Source organism: Arvicola amphibius, chromosome 12 (assembly GCF_903992535.2).
Source record: "Arvicola amphibius chromosome 12, mArvAmp1.2, whole genome shotgun sequence".
Lineage (NCBI taxonomy): Eukaryota > Metazoa > Chordata > Mammalia > Rodentia > Cricetidae > Arvicola > Arvicola amphibius.
In genome coordinates this window covers 98,567,739-98,589,555 of record NC_052058.2, presented here as the reverse complement: position 1 = coordinate 98,589,555, position 21,817 = coordinate 98,567,739, and the positions used below count along the sequence as shown (strand labels likewise).

At 49.5% G+C, this 21,817-nt stretch overlaps 1 protein-coding gene across 2 annotated transcripts in view; it reads left to right on the top strand.

Moving 5' to 3' along the window:
• Positions 1–21,817, top strand: part of Ccdc93 (coiled-coil domain containing 93) — a 77,796-nt gene that overhangs the window by 46,388 nt on the left and 9,591 nt on the right. For both annotated transcript variants that reach the window (XM_038349018.1, XM_038349017.1), the window contains exons 13-22: positions 1,379–1,441; positions 3,885–3,958; positions 5,023–5,104; positions 5,697–5,762; positions 8,972–9,025; positions 10,678–10,740; positions 15,866–15,974; positions 17,061–17,143; positions 19,439–19,476; positions 21,284–21,368. In XM_038349018.1, the coding sequence (XP_038204946.1) occupies positions 1,379–1,441; positions 3,885–3,958; positions 5,023–5,104; positions 5,697–5,762; positions 8,972–9,025; positions 10,678–10,740; positions 15,866–15,974; positions 17,061–17,143; positions 19,439–19,476; positions 21,284–21,368 (717 nt within the window). The remainder of the gene's footprint in view (positions 1–1,378; positions 1,442–3,884; positions 3,959–5,022; positions 5,105–5,696; positions 5,763–8,971; positions 9,026–10,677; positions 10,741–15,865; positions 15,975–17,060; positions 17,144–19,438; positions 19,477–21,283; positions 21,369–21,817) is intronic.

Below are 21,817 nucleotides of genomic sequence, written 5' to 3'. Positions count from 1 at the left end.
GCAGAAGCCTGCATGCATGCAGAACCGTGCATGTGTATGTACACTGCACACATCATGTGTGCATGTGTGTTTGTGTGTGTAAATATACAGGACCAGAATGCATTCATGTGCGGTGTGTGTAATGTAGAAACGTTCAGGACCAGAATGGTGTTTCTTCACAAATGCAGAGTGCTGTGTGCGCAACGTGATGAGTTCAGCTGTAAGAATGATGAAGAACAGGTGAGGGCCGTGCCCGCAAGGACCCTAAGGTGCAATGGAGACCTGCAGTAAATGAAGCTTGCATCACACTCACCGTGTTACAGTTGAGATGAGGCTTGAGTGGGGAAGTCTGGGGAGCTGACTGAGTCTGGGAAGATGAATGGGCACTGACTGAATGCGAGGTCTGCGTGGAGATGTTGAGGAACCAGATGGAAGCTTAGGAAACAGCATAAGCAAAGATGAAGGGAGGAAAAGTTGGCCAGCTCCTTCCTGTCTGATGGTTGAGGAGTCTTGGGTGGGGTGTGCAGTGGGCAGACCGATGACAGAGCACCTTCCAAGTCCGCGTTAGGACTGTGGAAGCCACGGAAGACTGCAGCAGGGTCGTGGCATGCCACTGCCTGTTGGTGTGTATGATGTGGGATATGGGCTGCAGGCTCAGGGAGTCCCAGACCTTCGGAAGAAGGTGCAGTAGGTGAGCTGCTGATGGCAGGAGTGGGAGAAACAAACCATTGTTTCCTGTTTATTTCTGAGGGCAGTGTACATATGTCATGGAAGTCAGTAGACAGTTGGCTGGCTTCAATTCCTCCCATCTACCAAAATGGGTCCTGAGGACTAAACTTGGGTCATCAGACTTGGTGGCCAGCAGCTTACAGCCTGAGCTGTCCCACCAGTCCCAAATGCTCTTTTTAAGAGAGCTATTGGTTATTTATAGGTCTTGGTGACAGATAGGACTGTTTTGGAAGACCTTCATATATTCTCCCAGGAAAGCAGACCATAAAGAAGGCAGAGAGTGACTCGGGGACAGTCTCTGGATGATAAAAGTCTGCATGCCTGCTGGGGACATGGCTCAGTTGGTAGAGGGCTGTGGTGCAAGCATGATACCCCAAACTCAACTCCCCAAGACCCATTTGGAAAGCCTGGCATTCAGTATATAATCCTAGGAATGGGGAGGTGCCCCCCATTGGTCTGTGGGTGGAACTCAGTGGAAGACTCCATGTTATTACGCATGGAAACCTAGGTTAACATAGAACTGTTTAAAAAAAAATAAAATGAAAGTCCTGCAGTTTAAATGTTTCAGCCTTTCTGGTTTTTACCTCCTCATTGTAAAAGGAGGATCCCGTCGCTATCTGGACCGAGAAAGAGATCCCATTCAAGCAAATGTCCTTTCTCTCACTCACAGCTGCAAACGAATCACACCAGCCTCCAGGCCAAGTACAGTGACATGAAGAAGACACTGACAGAGGTAAGCATTTGTCCCCTCCTCCCTTACTGTGACCTCGGGGCCCAGAGCCACCTCTCCCGGGTCAGACCACAGCGGAGTGGATGAACTGATGGTGTGGGTCAAGCACCACCATGAAACTCCCCTCCCTGCTGGGGACCAGACTCCCGGGCTTCCTGCCACAGCAGCTGATGAGAGCAGCGTTCTTCCGGCCGCCCTGGACAGACATGACCACGAGACATGCTCGTGACGCAGACCTAATCTGCATTTCTCCAAAGCCTGCCCTTCCAGGAAAACTAATGTGATGAATGCAGGCTGCTTTTGCCACTTCAGTGAAGCCAGGCGTGGAAGGTGGCAAGCAGGTGGTGACAGCAGTGACACCCTTGGAGACAGGCACACAGCCACCCCAGGAAAGCCAGAACCTAACTGGCTGCCGCATCAGTGGCATGGGCTACCAGCTGTAATCTCTCTGGTTCGCAATCAGTTTCCTAGATGGAAGCTCAGTTCCTTTTTAGATGAATACTGTCTTCCTAGGTCCCTGGAGTACTCAATGAATTTAAAGTGTATATTTCTTTATAGTTGTTTTTTTAGTTGGGTTCACTTGTACGTTGATACACCATGTTTTTCTGTCTTCGGGTGTTTGAGGACTCTTGGTTACATATTCATCTGGTTTAAATTTTCTCTCACCAATACTATGTACAGGCTACAGCTACTTGGCTTGTTACTGTGACAGAATCCATGACAAGAAGTAGTTTAGGGAGGGAAGGCTTTAGTCTGACCCGCAGCTGAAGTATGCAGTCCTTCATGGTGGAGAAGGCAAAGCAGCAGGAACCTGAAGCGGCTGGCCCCAGCACACACAGTCAGGAAGATGAATGTCAGGGCTCAGCTCATGTTCTCCTTTTCTGCAGTTTAGACACCAGCCCAGGAGGTGGCGCCTCCCTCTTGTAGGGTGGACTTTCCTAGAGGCTGGACTGCCCTGGCTGATCTGTCATGGGTGTGCCCAGAGCCTGTCTCAGGGGTGGCTCTAGATCCTGTCAAGCTGACAGTATTAACTCACAGCAGCTCGCTTCCACTGTTTCCCTGGATGGGCTGCCTTCTCTGTGGTAAATCAGCTCATGGCAACAGACACTCAGAGCTGGGAAGCTTCCCGTTGGCTTTGCTTTTGCCAGCCGTCTGGGGACCTCAGATGCTCTCCTGTGTAACTGAGTCAGGCTTCATTGCTTTGCCAACCTCGCTCTTCTGATCCAGGCCTCAGCCCTAAAAGCTATTCTTCTCACCCACGCCGGTTAGTTCTCCATAGCTGTCTTCTGTCTGTTCCCATCTGCCAACCCTCTGTCTGTCCAATGAGTTAACCTACTTCCATGTTGCAGCATCATAGCCTGGATTATTTTGAGACTTGAGGTGAGAAGGGTTTGATGTAACACCTGGCTGTACTGCCATTTTCAGCTAGGAACTTTTGAAACTTTTTTTGTTTTGTTTTGAATACATCACATGTTCACATGGTTCAGAAATTTGCAAAACACAAAATGTGAACTCCTGTAGCCTGCCATCTCTCCACCCACTCCGGAGTGGTGAGTACAGCCAGGATCTTCTGAGTCTAAAGACTCTTTTAATGATTTCATAACAATTATATTCTACATACTTGTGCATTCTATATATTTAGTGTATGTATGGGGCTGGTCTGGTAAGCATGCCACAGTGCATGTGTGGAGGTCAGAGGACAACTTGTGGAAGTTGGTTCTCTTCTACCATGCAGAGTCCAGGAACTGAACTCTGATTTTGAGGAGTGGCAGCAAGTGCCACTTGTGAGCCATGCCATCAGCCTATGTGTATATATTTCTTTAGGTGCTTGGGAGTTCACTGAGTTCATGACTTTATTTATTTATTTTCTAGATCATTGTAAAAGATATACTTAAAAAATAACAGTAGTCTATCTTTAGTGAGCTGGTGTTATGTCCCTTCCTTCCTCCATCTCTTATTCTCTCTCTCTCTCTCATCTCTCTCTCTCCTCCTTCCCTCCTCCCTCCCCTCCTCCCCCTCCCTCCCTCCCTCCCTCCCTCCCTCCCTCCCTCCCTCTCTCTCTCTCTCTCTCTACTCTCTCTCTCTCTCCTCTCTCTCTCCTCTCTCCTCTCTCTCTCTCTCTTCCTCTCTGTCACTTTTTATCCCTGCCCACATTCCTAATCGCTCTCTGCACAACCTTGGGCTTTCCCACCTCCTCCTCCTGCACTGTGAAGTCTTCCTCAGTGTTTCCATAGCCAGTGCAACATTTAGCAGATTATGGTTCTGATCTCGCTCCTTCATCTCTCCCTCCATCCCATCTGTCTGACTCACCTATTTTTCTCAGTGCACAACCAAAGCCAGTGGTTCAGTCATCTATCCCAAGTGAGCCAGGGGTGGGCCTGGGTCATGGAGCACACCTTTTTTTTTAAGTCTCTGTAGCCAATGATGCCTCTGTTCTTTCTTGTAGCTGAAGAATCATGGTGAGAAACTAGACAAAGAACAGGCAGCCCTGGAGAAATTAGAAGCCAAAGCTGACCCAAGGTAAGGGGTTTCGGCAGGTGCTATTAGCCCTTTGATGAAACTGACTTCAGGGTCTGATGCTTGATTTATCTGATTAAGGGACAGAATAGCCAGAGGTCATGGGATGGAGCTCCACTTCCATTCAGATAATGTCACATGACCATCCAGAAGGGACCAGCAGTCACCCTGATGCTCACCGAGATTCTTGGACTGCACTGAGTCACCCACCTTCCCTTCAGCTCTCCTTGTGATCTAAGCAGTGGTGTTCTGGTATTAAAAACAGTAAAACAGAACTGTGGGCTTAGTGGCTAAAGTGCTTGCTTTTTAAGCATGCAAACCTAAGTTTGATGTCCCAGATCCAACCTGAAAAGGCTGGGTATAGTGGTACTTGCTTGTTATCCTCGAGCCAGGCAGGTAGAAACAGGTCCCTGGCACTTGCTGGCCAGCCAGTCCAAACTACCTGGGCAGTCTCAGGCCAGTGAGAGACCCTGTCTCGAAACACAGAGGAAAAGCTGCTGAGATAACTCTGTGGGATAAAGTGCTTACTGTACAGCCTGACGACCTGAGTTCAGTTCCTGGAGCCACGTGGTAGAAGGAGACTCCCATGCCCGCTGCACAAGCGCACTCCTCACACGTACTAAATAAACATAATACAATAGGTTTTAATTAAAAGAAACCAGGGGATAACCCCTGAAGAACAGCAATTGAGACTGTCTTCTGGCCTCCACATGAATGTGTGCACAGATGCACGCATACATGTGCACGCACACACATACACACACACACACACACACACTTTACCCTGAGCACAACTGAATAAATGGTGAGTACCACTGAAGCTCGTTGACGTTCGCATTCTGTCTAGAATACTGTCCTAGTTGTTTTTTTGTCTTCTCCTGGGTTTGAGGGTCCAAATGCATAGTCAGAAATGGAAATCACGACAGTTTGTGGCTCTCCCATTACAACCTTGGGGAAAACAAAGGAACTTAAGAAGGAGCTCCTTGTAGTCCTGATGTGGCTGTATTCTCGGTTTGTGACAGCAGATGGTAATGGCCCGCCCTGTGCCCTTGTTCTTTCCTCCCCAGCCTTCTCCAGAGCCTGAGAGCCCTTGTAGCCATGAATGAGGATCTGAAAAGCCAGGAGCAGGAGTTTAAGGCGCACTGCCGGGTAAGTGCTGCGTGGCCTTGGTGGACAGGCAGAGCTCGGCTGAGACTCTTGGCTTCCCTCCCCTGTGCTCTGGGGCCTGCTAGCCAGGGCACTGCAGTGTAAGCTGCCTCAGGCTGAGGAGGTCACTCTATGGGGAAGGCGCTTTCTGCTCTTGCAAGCCTGGGAGAGCTCTTTCCCAGAAAGGGATGAGCTTGCCAGTGGGAGCAGAGTACCTGGTTCCCTGTTGGCTTTTGCCCTGGCATACACTAGTGAAAGTAAAGATGAACCGTCTCCATTGAATACTTAAACTGGGCAGGTAAGATGGCTCAGCAGATAATGGTACGTGCCACCAAGCCTGACAACCTGACTCAGTCCCTGGGATGCACATTGTGGAAGAAAAAAAAATTACCCTGTAGGTTGTCTTCTGACCTCTACACATATGCTGTGGTGCACATATGAGCATGAGTGCGTACTTCCAAATACACACCAGATGCATACATGTGTCCACACACATGCACACAAACATAAAAACAAACCAGGTATGATGAAGTTAACGGTTATCTCCGGTCAATAGCTTATCTGAGCTTTGTAAAGGTTCACCTTGCTTTTCCAGGAGGAGATGGCTCGTCTGCAGCAGGAAATTGAGACCCTGAAAGCTGAGAGAACACCGGGCGACAAGGTAAAGGCTTCAGTTAGCTCTCAGTGCCGTCAGCTGCTTTCTGGCTGGGAAGATTGCAGCAGTTTGGTGCCAAGACTCTCCCTGGGGGGTGTAGAAGGAGCTGTGGGCAGGCCTGTTTTTCGTCCCGCCTGGCTCCCAGCCGCCTGGCTATGCCCCGAAGTAACAGCACACAAATTGTATTCATTTAAAACACTGCCTGGTCCATTAGTTTTAGCCTCTTATTGGCTAATTTTCACATCTTGCTTTAACCCATATTTAGTAATCTGTGTAGCACCACGAGGTGGTGGCTTACCAGGAAGGTTCCTAACCTGCGTCTGTCTCAGAGAGGAAAGTCATGGCGACTGCCTGAGGCATCTGCCTGACTCGGCTTTCTGTCTCTCACAATTCTGTTCTGTCTATTCCGCGTACCTAATTTTCTGTCCTATTAAAGGGCCAAGGCAGTTTCGTTATTAACCAATGAAAGTAACACATAGACAGATGACCCTCCTCCATCAGGGGAGACATGAAGACAGCCATTCACTCCAGCCAGAAATGGCACTGCCAGGCTGAAGGAGGGCTTCTGTCTAAATCCAGTTTGGTGAACCAAAAGTGTATTTATTGGGGTTAGTTAGAGGGGCTTGGGTGTCACAGGCCTGCACAAAGGCCTGCAGCGGTGCCAAGAGACCCACTTTAGTCAGTAGCTCACCTCTCACACGGCTTGAGGAGGGGAGGCTCTCATGAGCCTCTCTCTTCCTACATGACGGGCTGTTAAAAGGTCTGATCATGCGAGGGTCTTATGCTGCCCAGCCCTGCTACTCTGTTTAAAGATGGCAACAGCTACATCAAGCCCAGAGTAGACGGCCATGCTCTTAGCACCAACTATTAATCATGTTCCCAAAGGACTGCCAACTTCCTTGAGCTGGGTCTATGAATGTACAGTCCATAGGGTTAGTGAGAGCACCTGCTGCTCTTGCAGGGCCACGCATTCCCTTCCCAGTATGCACACGGTGACTCAGCCTTCTCTAACTCCAGTTCTGGTGTCTGATGATCTAGGTGGTGCGCAGCATACGATGCAGGTGAAACCACTCATACACATAAAATAAAAATAAATATTTCTTGTGTTAAAAAAGGCCACACATGGCTGAAAGAGCCGATAACCCCATCACTGTAGTGGATGGTGTTAGGAAAAAATCCTAACTTGGCCGGTGCAAAGAAATCCAATTAGGTCAGATTAAACCAAATTAAATGCCCATGTTTTATTAAGTAGTGGTGCTCACCGATGGCCGAGAGCATGGCAGGGGAGACAGAAAAGCAGGGAGCACATGCAAACCTGGAACCACATGTTCTTTCTCTGGGAGCCCACTTACATACCCTGGGGAGGGGAGGGGTCAGGACCTGGCATGCTGGGATTTGGAATCCAGAGCAATGAACTCCCAGGCCAGGGGCCTGGGATGGATGCTAGAGACCGGGGTTATGCTCCCAACTTAACAGATGGAGGGGGTGATTTCTTGTGCTTTCTGACTACCGGCCTACTTCCAGGTCTAATCTACAACTCTGTTTCAAGAGAATAAGGCAGAAAAATAGAGCAGAACACTGGACACCTTCCTCCAGCCTCTACACACTAGTATACCTTAACACACACCGCACTATTCACACAAGTATACCTTAATACACACTGCACTATTCACACGAGTATACCTTAACACACACCGCACTCAACACACGAGTATACCTTAACACACACCACACTCAACACAAATTGTATTTCTCAACTTTTTCTTAGTTTTTTTGGTTTGGTTTGGTTTGGTTTTTCTCAAGACAGGGTTTTCTCTGTGTAACAGACTTGGGACTTGTTCTGTAGAACAGGCTGGCCTTGAACTCAGAGATCTGCCTTTCTTTGCCTCCTGAGTGCTGCGATTACTGCCACCAATTTCCTTCGGTCTTATTCAAGTGATTCCTTCAGCCAAAGGTCCAAAACTCTGACCCCTCCCTTCATAAGAAATGTCTGAGCTCTATTTCCCACTTAGTCTGTCTCTTTAAATTTTCTACACTTTGCCCTGAGTAGCTGGGGTTACGGCCTGGGCCACCAGACCCTGTGGATCTCTTGGATTTTGTTTTTTCTTACCACACTTCATTCAAAGCCTGCCTTCTCCCCAGATGTGGGCTGGTCATGGCCCTGGAGCCCACTCAGTGAAGCTGCACTGCTGTTGTAGCAGGGGGAATGGGAAGGTCAGGGAAGGAAAGCTCCTGTCCCAGCCCCCAGCTCTTCCGGCTGCCCCACCACCATGCCCAGTACTCTCCAGTGGACACTAGACCATGAAGAAGTGCTGCCCCTAACCAGTGAGACCCAGGCCTTAGAGCTGTGGTGTCATTTCGGCCAGAGGTGCCCACCTCTGTGAGGGAGGGGAGGAGTGAACAGCAGCGGTAGGAATGCAGCCCAGGCTGGCCGCCTCAGGTACTTCCCCGGCGCTGAGCCTCTGGGCATTGTCAGTTCCTCTGGCCCATGAATTGGCGGAGATCACATTTTTGTCTCATCGCGTCCTATTGAAGGGATTCTTGTATGGAAAATGAACCACAGGAGACTGGGGAGCTGGCTCAGAAGATAAGCTGCTTGCTGTGCAAGCACAAAGACCCCAGTTTGGATTCCAGCACCCTTGTAGAAGCCAGGCAGTAAGGCGGTGGGTACAGAAGGACCCCCGAAGCTCACTGACCAGCTGGGTAGCCAAACTGGTTAAGTTCCAGGTTCAGTGAAGAGACTGAGGCTCAAAAAAATAAGGCAAGGTGGTTCATCAGGTGAAAGTGCTTACCCGCAAGCCTGATGACCTCAGTTTGACCCCTCGGTCCCACACAGTAGAGAGGAACAGCAAGCTGTCCTCTGACATACACACACAAACCTGTGAATATACACACATGTGATAAATAAATAAATATAATGTTTTTTCTTTAAGTAAATAAGGTAGAGAATGATCGAGGAAGGCACCAACATCCACCCCACAGTTCACACACACACTCAAAAGAGCTTCAGTGGAGCTTGTTGGGGTGTATCTGGCAAACGTCAAAGAACAGTCTAAAATCTGGGTTTCTCGAACAGTCTGGCTACTCTTCAGAAAAGCGAGGTCCATTTCAGCTCCATAGCTGCCCCTCCCGGCTCCTGTCTGAAGCCTAGACACTCAGCATCTCTCAGCTCCCCTCACTGAGCAGAGGTACTGACCCTGTTTTCATCCTTTCAGACTGTCTCCAGTGGAGAGCCACAAGGTGCCACGACCTCCACCATGACTCACAATGTAAGTATCTCCTCATCCGTGGACCAGCATTGTCCTGAAAGATGGGTCAGCCTCTTTCCTGCTCTTGCGCTGACAGCTTTCCTGGCCTCCTGTCTAGTCAATACAGCCACCTCCTCCTCTGCTGCCCTCTGGGGGCATGGTACCATTTTAGACCTTTCATTGCTTAGATGAAAGAGGCCTGCATCAGCCACATAAGCGCTGAGGGGCGAGAGAGTGGACTGAGGGGAAAGTGCCTTCTGTGCTGCTGCGTTGTAGCAGACCACCGCTCCAGCAGCCAAACTGGCTTGTGTCAGGGTATCCAACGTGCAGCTCAACACAGTTAATCTTACAATATTATAAGGGGATTTTTGGTAACTTGATTGCACGATTTCCAAGCACGAATGTTGTAAGTGATGACACTATAAATGAATGTCCATGACTGGATTCCAGCATAACTCTATTTACAGAAATAGGCAGGCATGGCTCAAACGTATAGGCTTTCTGTAGCCTGCTCTAGTCTGCTGAACCTTGTTATGAGTTAAAACAATACTTGTCACATGTAAGGAGAAAGGAAGAGGACCGGGCCAGAAGCAGGGGCCTTCTCCAAGCAGGACTGTTAGGGTGTTTCTTCTTCTTCTTTTTTTAAAAATATTTTTTATGGTTTATTTAACTTTATTTTATGTGCATTGGTGTGAAGGTGTCAGATACCCTGCAACTGGATCTTCAGACAGTTGTGAGCTGCCATGTGGGTGCTGGGAATTGAACCCAGGTCCTCTGGAAGAGCAGTCATTGCTCTTAACCACTGAGCCATCTCTCCAGCCCAGGGTGTTTCTTCATAACCTGTTAGGAGACTGGACGTGGGACTCCTACAGCGATATGTTAGATATCACCTTTAGCTGAGCCCTGTCCAAGAAACTGCATGTGCTATGTGTGTGCACATGTGCATTCGTGCCCCTTCTGTAGTTTTCTCTGGGACAACAGACTGTGCAGCTGTTTTTCTCTGTCTAGGTTCAATGTAGAGCCATAGCTGTGCGTTAACTCTGTCCCAGAGAACTCTGTGTAATGTTGAAAATGTTCGCATTAGCGTCTTCCCACACATAGTGCATGCTTATTGAACCTGGGGGACTGAGATTTTCCTCATTTTAATTGACGCAAGTTTAAATAGACATGTAGGGTTAGTGGTTCTTATATTTCGGATACCTCGGGTACAGGCAGAAACATAATCAGAAAACCAGTGTTAGCTGAAAACCCAGAGGCATAGGACAGAGACTCTTAAGGTAGTGTGTGGTCTCCCTTTTGTTGACGAGTGTTAAGAGTATCGGATTTAGGGGCTGCTGAGTACAGTACTTGCCTTGCAAGCCTAATGCCATGAGTTCAATCCCCAGAACCCACAGAAGATGGAAAGGGAGAGACAGCTCCACAGAGTTACCTTCTGACTTCCACATGTATGTTCCCCGCCCCACCCCTGGGTAATAAATAATAAGTACTTTTTTCCTTCTGAAAAGAACATTGGATTCAGCCAAGATGCTGACAGAAGAAAGGGTGTTAGGAGACAGTGTGGAAGTGTCTCATGGGTGGGAGGGTCTAAACTTGGCCATCTGAGAGAGGGAACTTGAGACTCCGTCAGGGAGTGGAAGTTCCAATCTAGATAACAGGCCTGTTGTCGCTCTTAGGAGGACCTGGACAGACGGTACAACATGGAGAAAGAGAAGCTGTACAAGATCCGCTTGCTGCAGGTGGGTGTCCAAGGACCAGCGTGCACACCTATGCCTGGCTGACAGGGGTGTCCTGTGGCTGGGTGGGAGGCGTAGGTGTGTGAGAGCTCGAGTGGCCAGGCTCTGCTCGCTGCACCCTGGTCTGAGCTGTTGCCAACCGCACCCTGGTCTGAGCTGTTGCCAACAGCGTCACGGGCGGCTTCACAGGGCTGTTGCTTTCAGCATTGCTCTCTGGAGTTTAACTTCACCTTACAGGGTAGGCATGGTTAGCCTCATATACTGTATGGAGAAAATGGGTTCAGAGAGCCAGAGAGATGGTTAAGAGGTTAAGAACACTGCTCTTGTGGAGGACCCCATATCAGTTGCCTTATAACCACCTTCAGCTCCAACTCCAGGGGATCTGCGTGCACATTCATGTGCACACACGCCACACAAACACACACAACTGCACATTATTAAAAAAAGAAAATGAGGGGGGCACTGAAGAGGTGGCTCAGCAGTTAAGAGTATTGGCTGCTCTTTCAGGTGACTCTGGTTCAATTCCCAGCACCCATGTGGCTGCTCACAATCATCTTCTGCTCCAGTTCTGAGGACCCACATGGTACATAGGCACACATACACATGCAGGCAAAACACCTATACACATAAAATGCTAAAAAACATGTAAATGCTTTAGGTAGGCTATTTCTCCAAGGGCAAGCCTCACATAGGTCCCCAAGGCAGGATTTAAGTTCAGGTCTACTTAATAACTGGGGATCTGAGAGAGTGGTGTGACGTGGGGTGGGGAGCTGGAGAGCCAGCTCCAAACCTAGCCACAACTGATGTTGCATGTCTAAGCCCTTTATATTGCCAGTGCCTGGCTCATGGGGATTCAAACCCACAGTCGACCCTTGGCCTTATGCCTCTGTTGGTTTGGACATTGTTCTTTCCTTTGGGAGGAGAAAGCCAAGCTTTGGCAGGAATGGCCAGGGAGCTTCAAGGGCTGGCGAGGGGTTATTCTCATCCTGTTCTGTGAGATGTTTGATTACATTCAGAGTAGTCGAATATGTCCTTGATGCAAGAGTACTATTCTCTCTCTCTCTCTCTCTCTCTCTCTCTCTCTCTCTCTCTCTCTCTCTCTCTCTCTCTCTCTCTCCCTCCCTCCCTCCCTCCCTCCCTCCCTCCCTCCCTCCCTCCCTCCCTTCCTCTCTCTCTATTTTAATTTTTGAGAGAGAATCTTCTAGCTCAGGCTGCCTTAAACTCTGTGTCTAGTTACAGCTGGCCTTGAACTTCTGATAATCCTGCCTCCGTCTCCCAAGTGCTGGGGTTATAGATATGCACCGCCATGCATGACTACCTTTCAAATATTTAAAGATGGTGTCTCAGCCTTCAGCAAGACCAAGTGCAAATATTTAAAGATACATAGAATTAATACAATCTGTGCCCTGATGCTGTTTGGAGACCCTGAGTGGCTACTTCCTACTTTTTCAGCCATGCATCGGATCCTAGTAACAAGAGCTGAGATGACCTGCCCTCTGGGAACTGGTTATTTGAAGACCAAGATCTACTCACATGTGCCAAAGTACAAGGCTATTTATGTGGGCAATGCCACCTAAACTACTAAGACAAGGCTGGGGCCAAACTTGAAGAGAACTTCAGGGAAGCCAGTAGCTTGCTGAGGGCTGGTCTGGGTAGAGGCGGCAGGATCTGTGAATGGAGCTGCCAGGGGAAGGTGAGGTGCACTATCTGATGGAATCTAGTGATGCCTGGATGCAAGGGGGTCAAGGCTGATGCTCGGGTGTCTGACCCAAAGGTATCGACATGCGAAACTCATTGAGAATGGGCATAAAAGAGAAGGGATTCAGGCGGCAGTCTGAAGACAAGTGTCAGTAAACTCCCAGCTGGGTGGGGAGTGGGGTTCGCTGGAAGTCAGCTCCCCGGTTTAAAAAGTACTTGCCTTACAAGTGTGTAGACCAGAGATCACATTCCTGGAAGCCACCGAAATCCCATTTGAACATAGTGGCCCACCTGTAATAACAGGTGGGAGACCGAAGTTCCCCAGAGCAAGCTGGTTAGCAAGACTCACCCTGTCTGAGCTCTGGGTGTGATTGAGACACCCTGCCTCAATGAATAGAGTAGAAGAACAACAGGATGATCCCTGCCATCGACTGTAGGTCTTTATGTGCATGTATGTACACAAGCAAAACATTCATACACCACATTGCACACCATACATGCACACATGAAAAAGTGAAGGGGCCAGGAATCCACCAGGTAGCATTGTGGGAAGAATGATCTGTATCAGCTCCAGCTCCAAAGAGTTTGGGCTAGAGAACTCGTTCCTCAGTGTGCGGTTGCTAACTAAGGCTGTGGACGTGTGGGCAAGACCCAAGACCAAACCCTTGTGAGCAAGTAAAGCAAGAACAAGAGAGGGGTGCGAGAGGAACCAGGGGCTGCTCACAAAGGCTGGGCAGACAGCTTAGGTTACCATGTTCATCTTCGGTGTGATAGCTTTTGCTTCATCTTATTATATTTTATTTAACATGTTTGGTTGTTATTCTGTTGTTTTCTAATGAGAGAAAGAAAGGGAGTAGGTCCATAGGGCAGAAAGGTGGGGAGGAATGGGGAGGAGTAGAGGGAGAGGAAGCTATAATCAGGGTCTATTGTATGAGAAAAGAATATATTTTCAATAAAAAGAATAAAGAGAAAAAAGGAAACGGTTCAGGACTGGAGGCGCTAGCAGCTCAGACTCCTCCATTCATTGTGCCCCAGAAAACTTCTGAAGTGGCACTGAAGTCGTGTGAGACTTCTAGCAAGACACAAGACACGCGCTGCTAATTCCTGCAGTTAGGGAGCCCAGGACAGATCAAAGTCTTGATCCCGCCAAAGTCCCCTTGGTGAAGCAGTGAGTTTTCATTGGGGTTACTTACAGAAGTGATGGCGAGGGGTGCCTTATAAGGAGCAGGGATGACTCCCAAAAAGCCCTGCCTAACACAAGCGACAACTCACGAAGGCTGCGGCCCTGGAACCCTGCCCCATTTGCAGACAGCTGGACAAGCGGGCATCTCCTTTACGTCTCTCCTAGGCGTCTCGGCTAGTCAGTCATGCCTGGCTGCCAGGTGATACAAAAAGAAGAAGGCAAGAGGCTGGTGTGGCTCAGGAAAAGAGTTCTTTAAAGTGAAGAGCTTGAGCAGATTTAACTGTTGAACAACCAGTGTATCCATAGGCACCCACATACATGCAGAACATTCTAGAAGTAAAGGCACAATGAAAAGGTGCCATGCATGCAGGTGTGAGGTGGCTCCTACAGTAAAGACGCTTGCCACCAAACTTGATGACGTGTATGCTTTGTCATGATGCGGGAGCGGTTTCATTTCTTCTGCCTTTTAACGAGTTAGAAAGCAGGAGACCCTGGGAGTCCAATAGAGACACCATACAGTGCTGGGGACATCGGGGGTCCTCCCGGGGAGTCCAATAGAGACACCATACAGTGCTGGGGACATCGGGGTTCCTCCCGGGGAGTCCAATAGAGACACCATACAGTGCTGGGGACATTGGGGTTTCCTCCTGGGGAGTCCAATAGAGACACTTACAGTGCTGGAGACATTGGGGTTCCTCCCGGGGAGTCCAATAGAGACATCATACAGTGCTGGGGACATCAGGGTTCCTCCTGGGGTTCTTGGTTTCATTAATAAAAGAAGTAAGAACAAACTCAAACAGAAGCTCAAGAGCAATTTATTAATTAGAGTTTAAAAGGAAAACCCCAAGGCAGGCAGGCTGTGGGTCTTAGGAGGAAGGAGAATGAAGGTAAGCCTGGAAGTCAGTCACACAGAAGGGACAGGAGCTTTAGAAAAACAAAAACCCAGTCGCATTAGTCAGCCATTTTAAAAATATGGTTAGAGCCGGGCGGTGGTGGCGCACGCCTTTAATCCCAGCACTCGGGAGGCAGAGGCAGGCGGATCTCTGTGAGTTCGAGACCAGCCTGGTCTACAAGAGCTAGTTCCAGGACAGGCTCCAAAGCCACAGAGAAACCCTGTCTCGAAAAACCAAAAAAAAAAAAAAAAAAAAAAAAAAAAAAAAAAAAAAATATGGTTAGACTCTTGCCAGCATTTGAAAGAAAAGGACAGAGCAAAGATAAAAGAATAGTTACGCCCTTCTGAGTCTGGACCCAGCCAGGCTTGATGGGGGTTCACAGGGACCGCATTAGGGAGCAGGAATTCTGGGAAGGAAAATGACCTTGTCATAGGGATAGTCTCCTGGCCTGGTCCCTGCCCTGCTGGACTAACCAACCCTTCAGGGAGGAGACAAGGACATGTCTCCACCTAGAGGTAGGTTCCATCCTTTACAACCTAAGTTCTATCACCAGGACTCACGGTGGAAGGACAGAACTTCTACAAATTGTCCTCTGAATTCCACCCCATACCATGGCACATGTATAATAAATAAATAAATAAAACAAATGTAATTTTTAAAATTTTTGAAGATTGATTGGTTGTACCCTAATATTCCTGGGGAGAAGAATACAAGTCCGCCGCAGCTCTTGCAAGGAGCATACCCTTTGTCTGCATCCTTCTGTCCAGAGATGCATACTGGACTTAAGGTTTGGTTACAAGAATAGGTTTCCTGCTTGGAGACTGTTTCCTTGGAAATTAGAAGTCTGTCCCTGCTGCCGAGACAAGCAGTCCAGAAGGCTGCTGGGGCCATGGAGAGGAGGGACGAAGGCTGGGGAGAGCAGCAGTGCTCAGCCAGGTCCTGAGAGTCAGACATTAACTAAGTGACTTGCTTCTGTGCCATGATGGTCCCCACAGCACCTTGCTGTCTCCTGTACAGCTGATAGGACAGTCTGTCTGTGACAGCGTTTGAGAAGTCAGTTGTGGACCTCCAAGTAGGCTGAGGGAGTCAGAGTGCAGCTTAGAGGGAACAGGTGGCACCTGTCATCTGGGACTCTCCTGTCACTACCTGTCCTCGGGTCAGTTGCCCTGTGGTTCTGTAGTTCTGGTCAGCAGCCTCTGCACGGGTCAGAAAATGGGAAAGCCAGTCACAATCCCACGTGAGGACCCCAAGCCCGTAGCCAAATGTGTGTCTTTGTGGCTAGCTCAGCATGTGGGGGCACAAGCAAATCCAGGAATCCTTTCACCAAGTCTTCTCCCCCTGTCTTTACCTTTAGGCCCGAAGAAATCGAGAAATAGCGATTTTGCATCGCAAGATTGACGAAGTGCCCAGTCGAGCTGAGCTGATACAGTATCAGAAGCGATTTATTGAACTCTACCGCCAGAGTAGGTGCATTGATCAAACACAGACTGTTGGGCCCCAGTAGGGATGCGAGGCAGGGGTTCTGTCAAGTCTAGTGTGGGGCAGCATTGGAGAGCACAGTCCACGAATGCCACCTTGAAAGGGACCTTGCCTCATCATCAGGCCTGTTGGACCGCCCTGGGGGCTGTCCTGATGTCTGACTGTCCACTCTGTAGATGGGTTCATGATCTTAAGAGCTGGTTTGGCCAGCTGTCTTGGTGGTTAGCTGTGTGCAGTCACCTGAGCCCCTTCCTCTTCCCAGTTTCTTAGGAGGCATCCCTACCCCAGCGTCTCCAGGTGGTGCTCAGTGGCACTGCACAGAGTCTCGCTGCAGTTGCTTTAGACCAGCATAGTCTCCTCATAATCCAGGACCAGTGTCCCTTCAGCCGACCCAGTAACTACGTCATGTCAGGCTCAAAGCCACCCTCACGGTCTTAGGGAGACGGTCCAGTTAATAAAGTGCTTGCCTTACAAGCATGAGCACTTGAGTTTGATCTCCATCCTGAGAAGTATATTGTTGTTGTTGTTGTTGTTTAAAAAAAAAAAAAAAAAGGTCTGGCGAGATGGCTGAGTGTACTTGTTTTTGCGGAGGACCTAGGCTAAATTCCTAGCACCCACATGACAGCTCACAGGTGTCCATACCTCCAGTTTCAGGAGCTCCAACGCCCTCCATGCGCACCAGGCACACACATATGTTGTGCACATACTTGCATGCAGGCAAAGGATCCACACACACACACTCTTCATAAAGTCAAGCATGGTACATACACTGGGGAGGTGGAGACAGGCGGGTCGCTGAAGCTTGCTGAGCAGCCAGCCCAGCTTAGAGAGTGGGCTCCAGGTTCAGTGAAGGAGCTTGTCTCAGAAATAAGGCGAAGAGGGGTTGAGGAAAGTACCCAGTGTTCCCCTCAGGCCTCCGCATGCACTTGTACCTGCATACAAACATGTACACACAGAGACATAGGCTGCCATGATGGTTAAGTGTGCATGAAGCCCTGGCACACCCTGCACAGGTTGGGATGCTTTGGTTGGCTGATGCTCTTACACTGGAATACTGATCTCTTGGGCAGTTTCCGCGGTGCACAAGGAAACCAAGCAATTCTTCACTTTGTATAACACTCTGGATGACAGAAAAGTGTATCTGGAAAAGGAGGTAAGAGCCTTTATTTGATTTTTTATTACATTTGAATGTTTATTGCAGAGGGGTGCATATGTGTAGTTGAGAGGACTGCTTGTAGGAGCCAGCTGTCTCCTTACCCCATGTGGGCTCCAGACTAGAACTCAGGTCTTCAGGGTTGGCAGCGGGCACCTTTGTTCTAAGCCATTGTGCTGGTCTGAGTGAGAGCCTGTATGGAAAGAAAACAACTGAGCTGAGCCACTGACAGCACACAGCTCCGGAAGATGCGGATGGACCTAGAGCCTGTGATGGGGTCGTTTAGTGTACACAGGAGCCACTGACAGCACACAGCTCCGGAAGATGCGGATGAACCTAGAGCCTGTGATGGGGTCGTTTAGTGTACACAGGAGCCACTGACAGCACACAGCTCCGGAAGATGCGGATGAACCTAGAGCCTGTGATGGGGTCGTTTAGTGTACACAGGAGCCACTGACAGCACACAGCTCCGGAAGATGCGGATGAACCTAGAGCCTGTGATGGGGTCGTTTAGTGTACACAGGAGCCACTGACAGCACACAGCTCCAAAAGATGCGGATGAACCTAGAGCCTGCGATGGGGTCGTTTAGTGTACACAGGAGCCACTGACAGCACACAGCTCCGGAAGATGCGGATGAACCTAGAGCCTGTGATGGGGTCGTTTAGTGTACACAGGAGCCACTGACAGCACACAGCTCCGGAAGATGCGGATGAACCTAGAGCCTGTGATGGGGTCGTTTAGTGTACACAGGAGCCACTGACAGCACACAGCTCCAAAAGATGCGGATGAACCTAGAGCCTGCGATGGGGTCGTTTAGTGTACACAGGAGCCACTGACAGCACACAGCTCCAAAAGATGCGGATGGACCTAGAGCCTGCGATGGGGTCGTTTAGTGTACACAGGAGCCACTGACAGCACACAGCTCCGGAAGATGCGGATGGACCTAGAGCCTGCGATGGGGTCGTTTAGTGTACACAGGAGCCACTGACAGCACACAGCTCCGGAAGATGTGGATGGACCTAGAGCCTGCGATGGGGTCGTTTAGTGTACACAGGAGCCACTGACAGCACACAGCTCCGGAAGATGTGGATGGACCTAGAGCCTGCGATGGGGTTGTTTAGTGTAAGCAGAGACACTCCCTTCCTGGGCCAGGTGCAGAGGTTTGTCACTGCAAAGTGGGAGACTGCTTGAGCGTTCCCTGCAGTGACGTGAAGCTGATGTTCACCTGTTCTGTAGTATCCTGAGAGAAACACCTTCACGAGAGGCTCAGAAGATGGCTTCTTCCATAAAGTGCTTGCCTTCCACACATGAGGTTCTGCAGTCAATCCCCAGAGCCCACATTTTAAAAAAAGCAGGCATGATAATGTGCTTATAATCCCAGCACTGGGGAGGCAGAGACAGATGGATCCCTGGGATCACTGTTCCACCCCTGTCCTGGCCTCCTTGTTAAGCTTCAGGCCAGTGAGAGACCCTGTCTTAGGAAGCAAGGTAGATAGCATCCTGCACCATAGGAATGGCAGATGAGGTTGTCGTCTGGTCCACATGCAAGTACACAGACAAACACAAAAACACATGAGGAAAAACAAACAAAAAACCCACACTCCTTCCAAAGTATTAAGGGTAAGAATATCATTCCTCTGTTGTATATTCTGAGTCTGAAGTCCAGGTGTGGTGACTGCTTAGGGATGAGCCAACAGGTTGAACAGTGCACAGCCAGGAAGACCCAGACAGAGCCCTTCCTGGCATGCCTCACAAGGGCAGGTGGAGGGTCCAGATATGAGGGCAGAGACAGTTTCCACGGAAACAGGACGTTAAAGGATATGTTTCATCAGAAGCTCTCAGGGCTACTTAGTGTCTGGCCATGTTGGGTGGGAGACGGTCAGTATCTTCTCTGTGCCGGCCCCACTGGCCCGTCCTGGGCTGATAGCCTCAAAATAAAGAGTGATATTTGGGAAGACAAAAATGATCCGTGCTGGCAGTTTGTCTGAAGAGCCCTGCCACCAGAGTCCTCTCAGCTGGTGACTGGGCTGTTCAAAGAGCTGTCCTTTCGCAGTCTCACGGTCATGCACCTAAGGAAAGTTTTCTCCATAGAAATGGGTTCCTGGCGGAAAACTGTGCAGGCAAGAACATGGTGCTCTTTCTTTTCTCCTCTCGTGTGTTACTTTGACCTCCTTGACAGCTCTTGGCTCCTTTCAGTGGCGTTAGCCCAGCCCTAGGCAAACTTCCCAGCAATGACCGAGGTGCTGTGGGAACCCTTCCGCCTCCTACTTACGTGTTTCTTTTTCACTCCCCAGATTAGCCTGCTTAACTCGATTCATGAGAACTTCTCCCAGTAAGTACCACACCCCCTCCTCCCTGGCTGCCCTCTTGATGTTGCTGTAGTGTGAGGGAGAGCTGTGTGGTGCACAAATGGCCTGGTGCTGGGGCGTGGACCCCTCTCTCTCCCTACTCCACTCAGGGCAGATGCCTTCATGGAAGGCTCCGCAAACTGGAATACTGTGGATAACGAGGACCCTAGTTCCATCCCAGAACCCTCAGATGGAAAGTCAAGTGTAGTGTTGTGATTGTAACCCCCGGAGCTGAGGGGGTGGAGACGGGAGATTCCTGGGGACGAGTGTCCAGCCAGTCTAGCCTCTTTGGTGAATTCCAGGCCGTTGAGATAGTCTGCCTCCAAAAACAAGGTGGGCGGACCCTGAAGACATATGCCTGAAGGTGTATTCTGTGAGTTAGCATACATCCTCTGAACTGGGGATTCAGCTCAGTGGAGGAATTCTTACACAGAGCACGAAGCCTGTGCCCAGTTCCCAGTACCGCATAAGCTGGGACTACTACTTAGTACACGACATGCCTGTAATCCCAGAGCTTGGAAGGGAAGACAGGAGAATCAAGGTCATTTTGACTATAAAGTGTGTTCAGGGCCAGCCTAGGCTACATGAGATTCTGTCTCAAAAAAAAAATAGAATAAAATGTGTAGCAAGGGCATCTCTGTAAATCATATAGCAAGGCTACCAGGTAACACCAGCTCTGGAGTGTACCTAGGGAGAGCTAGCTGCCCACTTTCCTGGTAGCCTAAGGCTTGCTTCCAGAATAGCATGCTTCCTTTTCCTAGTGCAAGCCTCTGTGGGCCCCTGGCAGGACACCACAAACATTTTAAGACCAAGTTCTCTCAGAACCAGGCGTTTCTACGTCTTTTCTGATTTAAGCACAGCAGAGCTAAAGCATTCTCCATGAAACCTGAACCTGAATTGGATCCTCGGGACCCACAGCATGCAAGGGAAAGAATCTTGAAGGGGAAAAAGCCAGCAGCCATAGTCCTGGGAGGTGCAGGTGTGGCACCTGCCTTTGGGTCCTGATGCTCTTCCTTTTCAGACGGTAGTGCCGTCTCCCTGATATCCACAACAGTTCTGCTCTGCCAGCCACTCTCTGGAAGAATCCCCACTCCTGTGAGCCCCATGCTCTGAGCCTCCTGGTCGCTGTCCCTCTGCAGAGCTGGCTTTGATAGGAAGGTGTAGTGGGCATAGCGGGAACTCTGCCCCACCTGTTGCCTCCAACATGGCGTAGGCTTCGCAGCTCAGATCTAGGAATACTCAGAGCATGGCCCATAGTTCTAGTTAATGTCTCCCTGTCCTCAAATTCTTAAAAACAAAACTGAATTAATTCCTTAATATGTACTTGTCATTCATGGCAAATGGCATTTTTATTATTTTTATTTATTTTATGTTGAAAAATATGGATTGCTGAAAAGTTGAAAGGAAGAAGCTGAAAAGTGCATGGAAGGGGAGCCCCCCACCCCACCCAAAGTTGCCTGTGTGCATTCTGCGGCTGAAGGGGGTACACTGCCTGTCTGTGTAGCTGAAGGACAGCATGGTCTCCTCAACTGCATGGTTTTCCTCAGAATCCATCCCCATCTAGATAGAGAGTTGTTCCTTCTGCAGTCCATCACCCCAGGAACTTAGGGAGAATGGGAAACAAGATTCTCATTCAGTTACTAGGTCAGAGGTTTGGAGTACTGCTTGCCTGTGTGCTATTCTTGGTGGCCTTCTGGATCCACTGTGCCCCTGCAAAGACCTAGGACTGTTGGGGCACAGTCTTTTAACAGTCCCATGGACTGGACCTACCTCTGCTGATTTCTCTTTCAGAGCCATGGCCTCCCCTGCTTCTCGGGACCAGTTTTTAAGGCAGATGGAACAAATCGTCGAAGGCATTAAACAAAACAGAATGAAGGTCAGCTAGCTTATTCTACAGCCTGCAGCCTCTGGGGTGGCGAAGAGGTCCTAGGCATAGGCTTTCCATCCTGACTGCATCCTTCCACATGGCCTGCACCAGACATGAGACTCTGAGGTGGAGCAGGCCTCCACAGTGCTGTGAATCACAGCGTCCAGGCAGTAAACACTCTGTATGCCAGGGACTGTGCTACCCCCCATAAACTGTCGAATGAGTGATCCTACCCCTCCCCTGCTCTACAGATAAGAATTGTCCTTTGTTAGCAGCCTGCCTCTCGCATCCAGCCCCCTCCTCCCTGCTTACTGATCTCATGACATCTCACTCCTAAACCTATCTCCTTCCGCATAAAGGAAGCAGGCGTGGTGGCATGTGCTTATGATTCTGATGCTGGGGATAGCAATGGGGAATCCCTGGGGCTCACTGACCAGCCCTCCTAGCCTACTTAACAA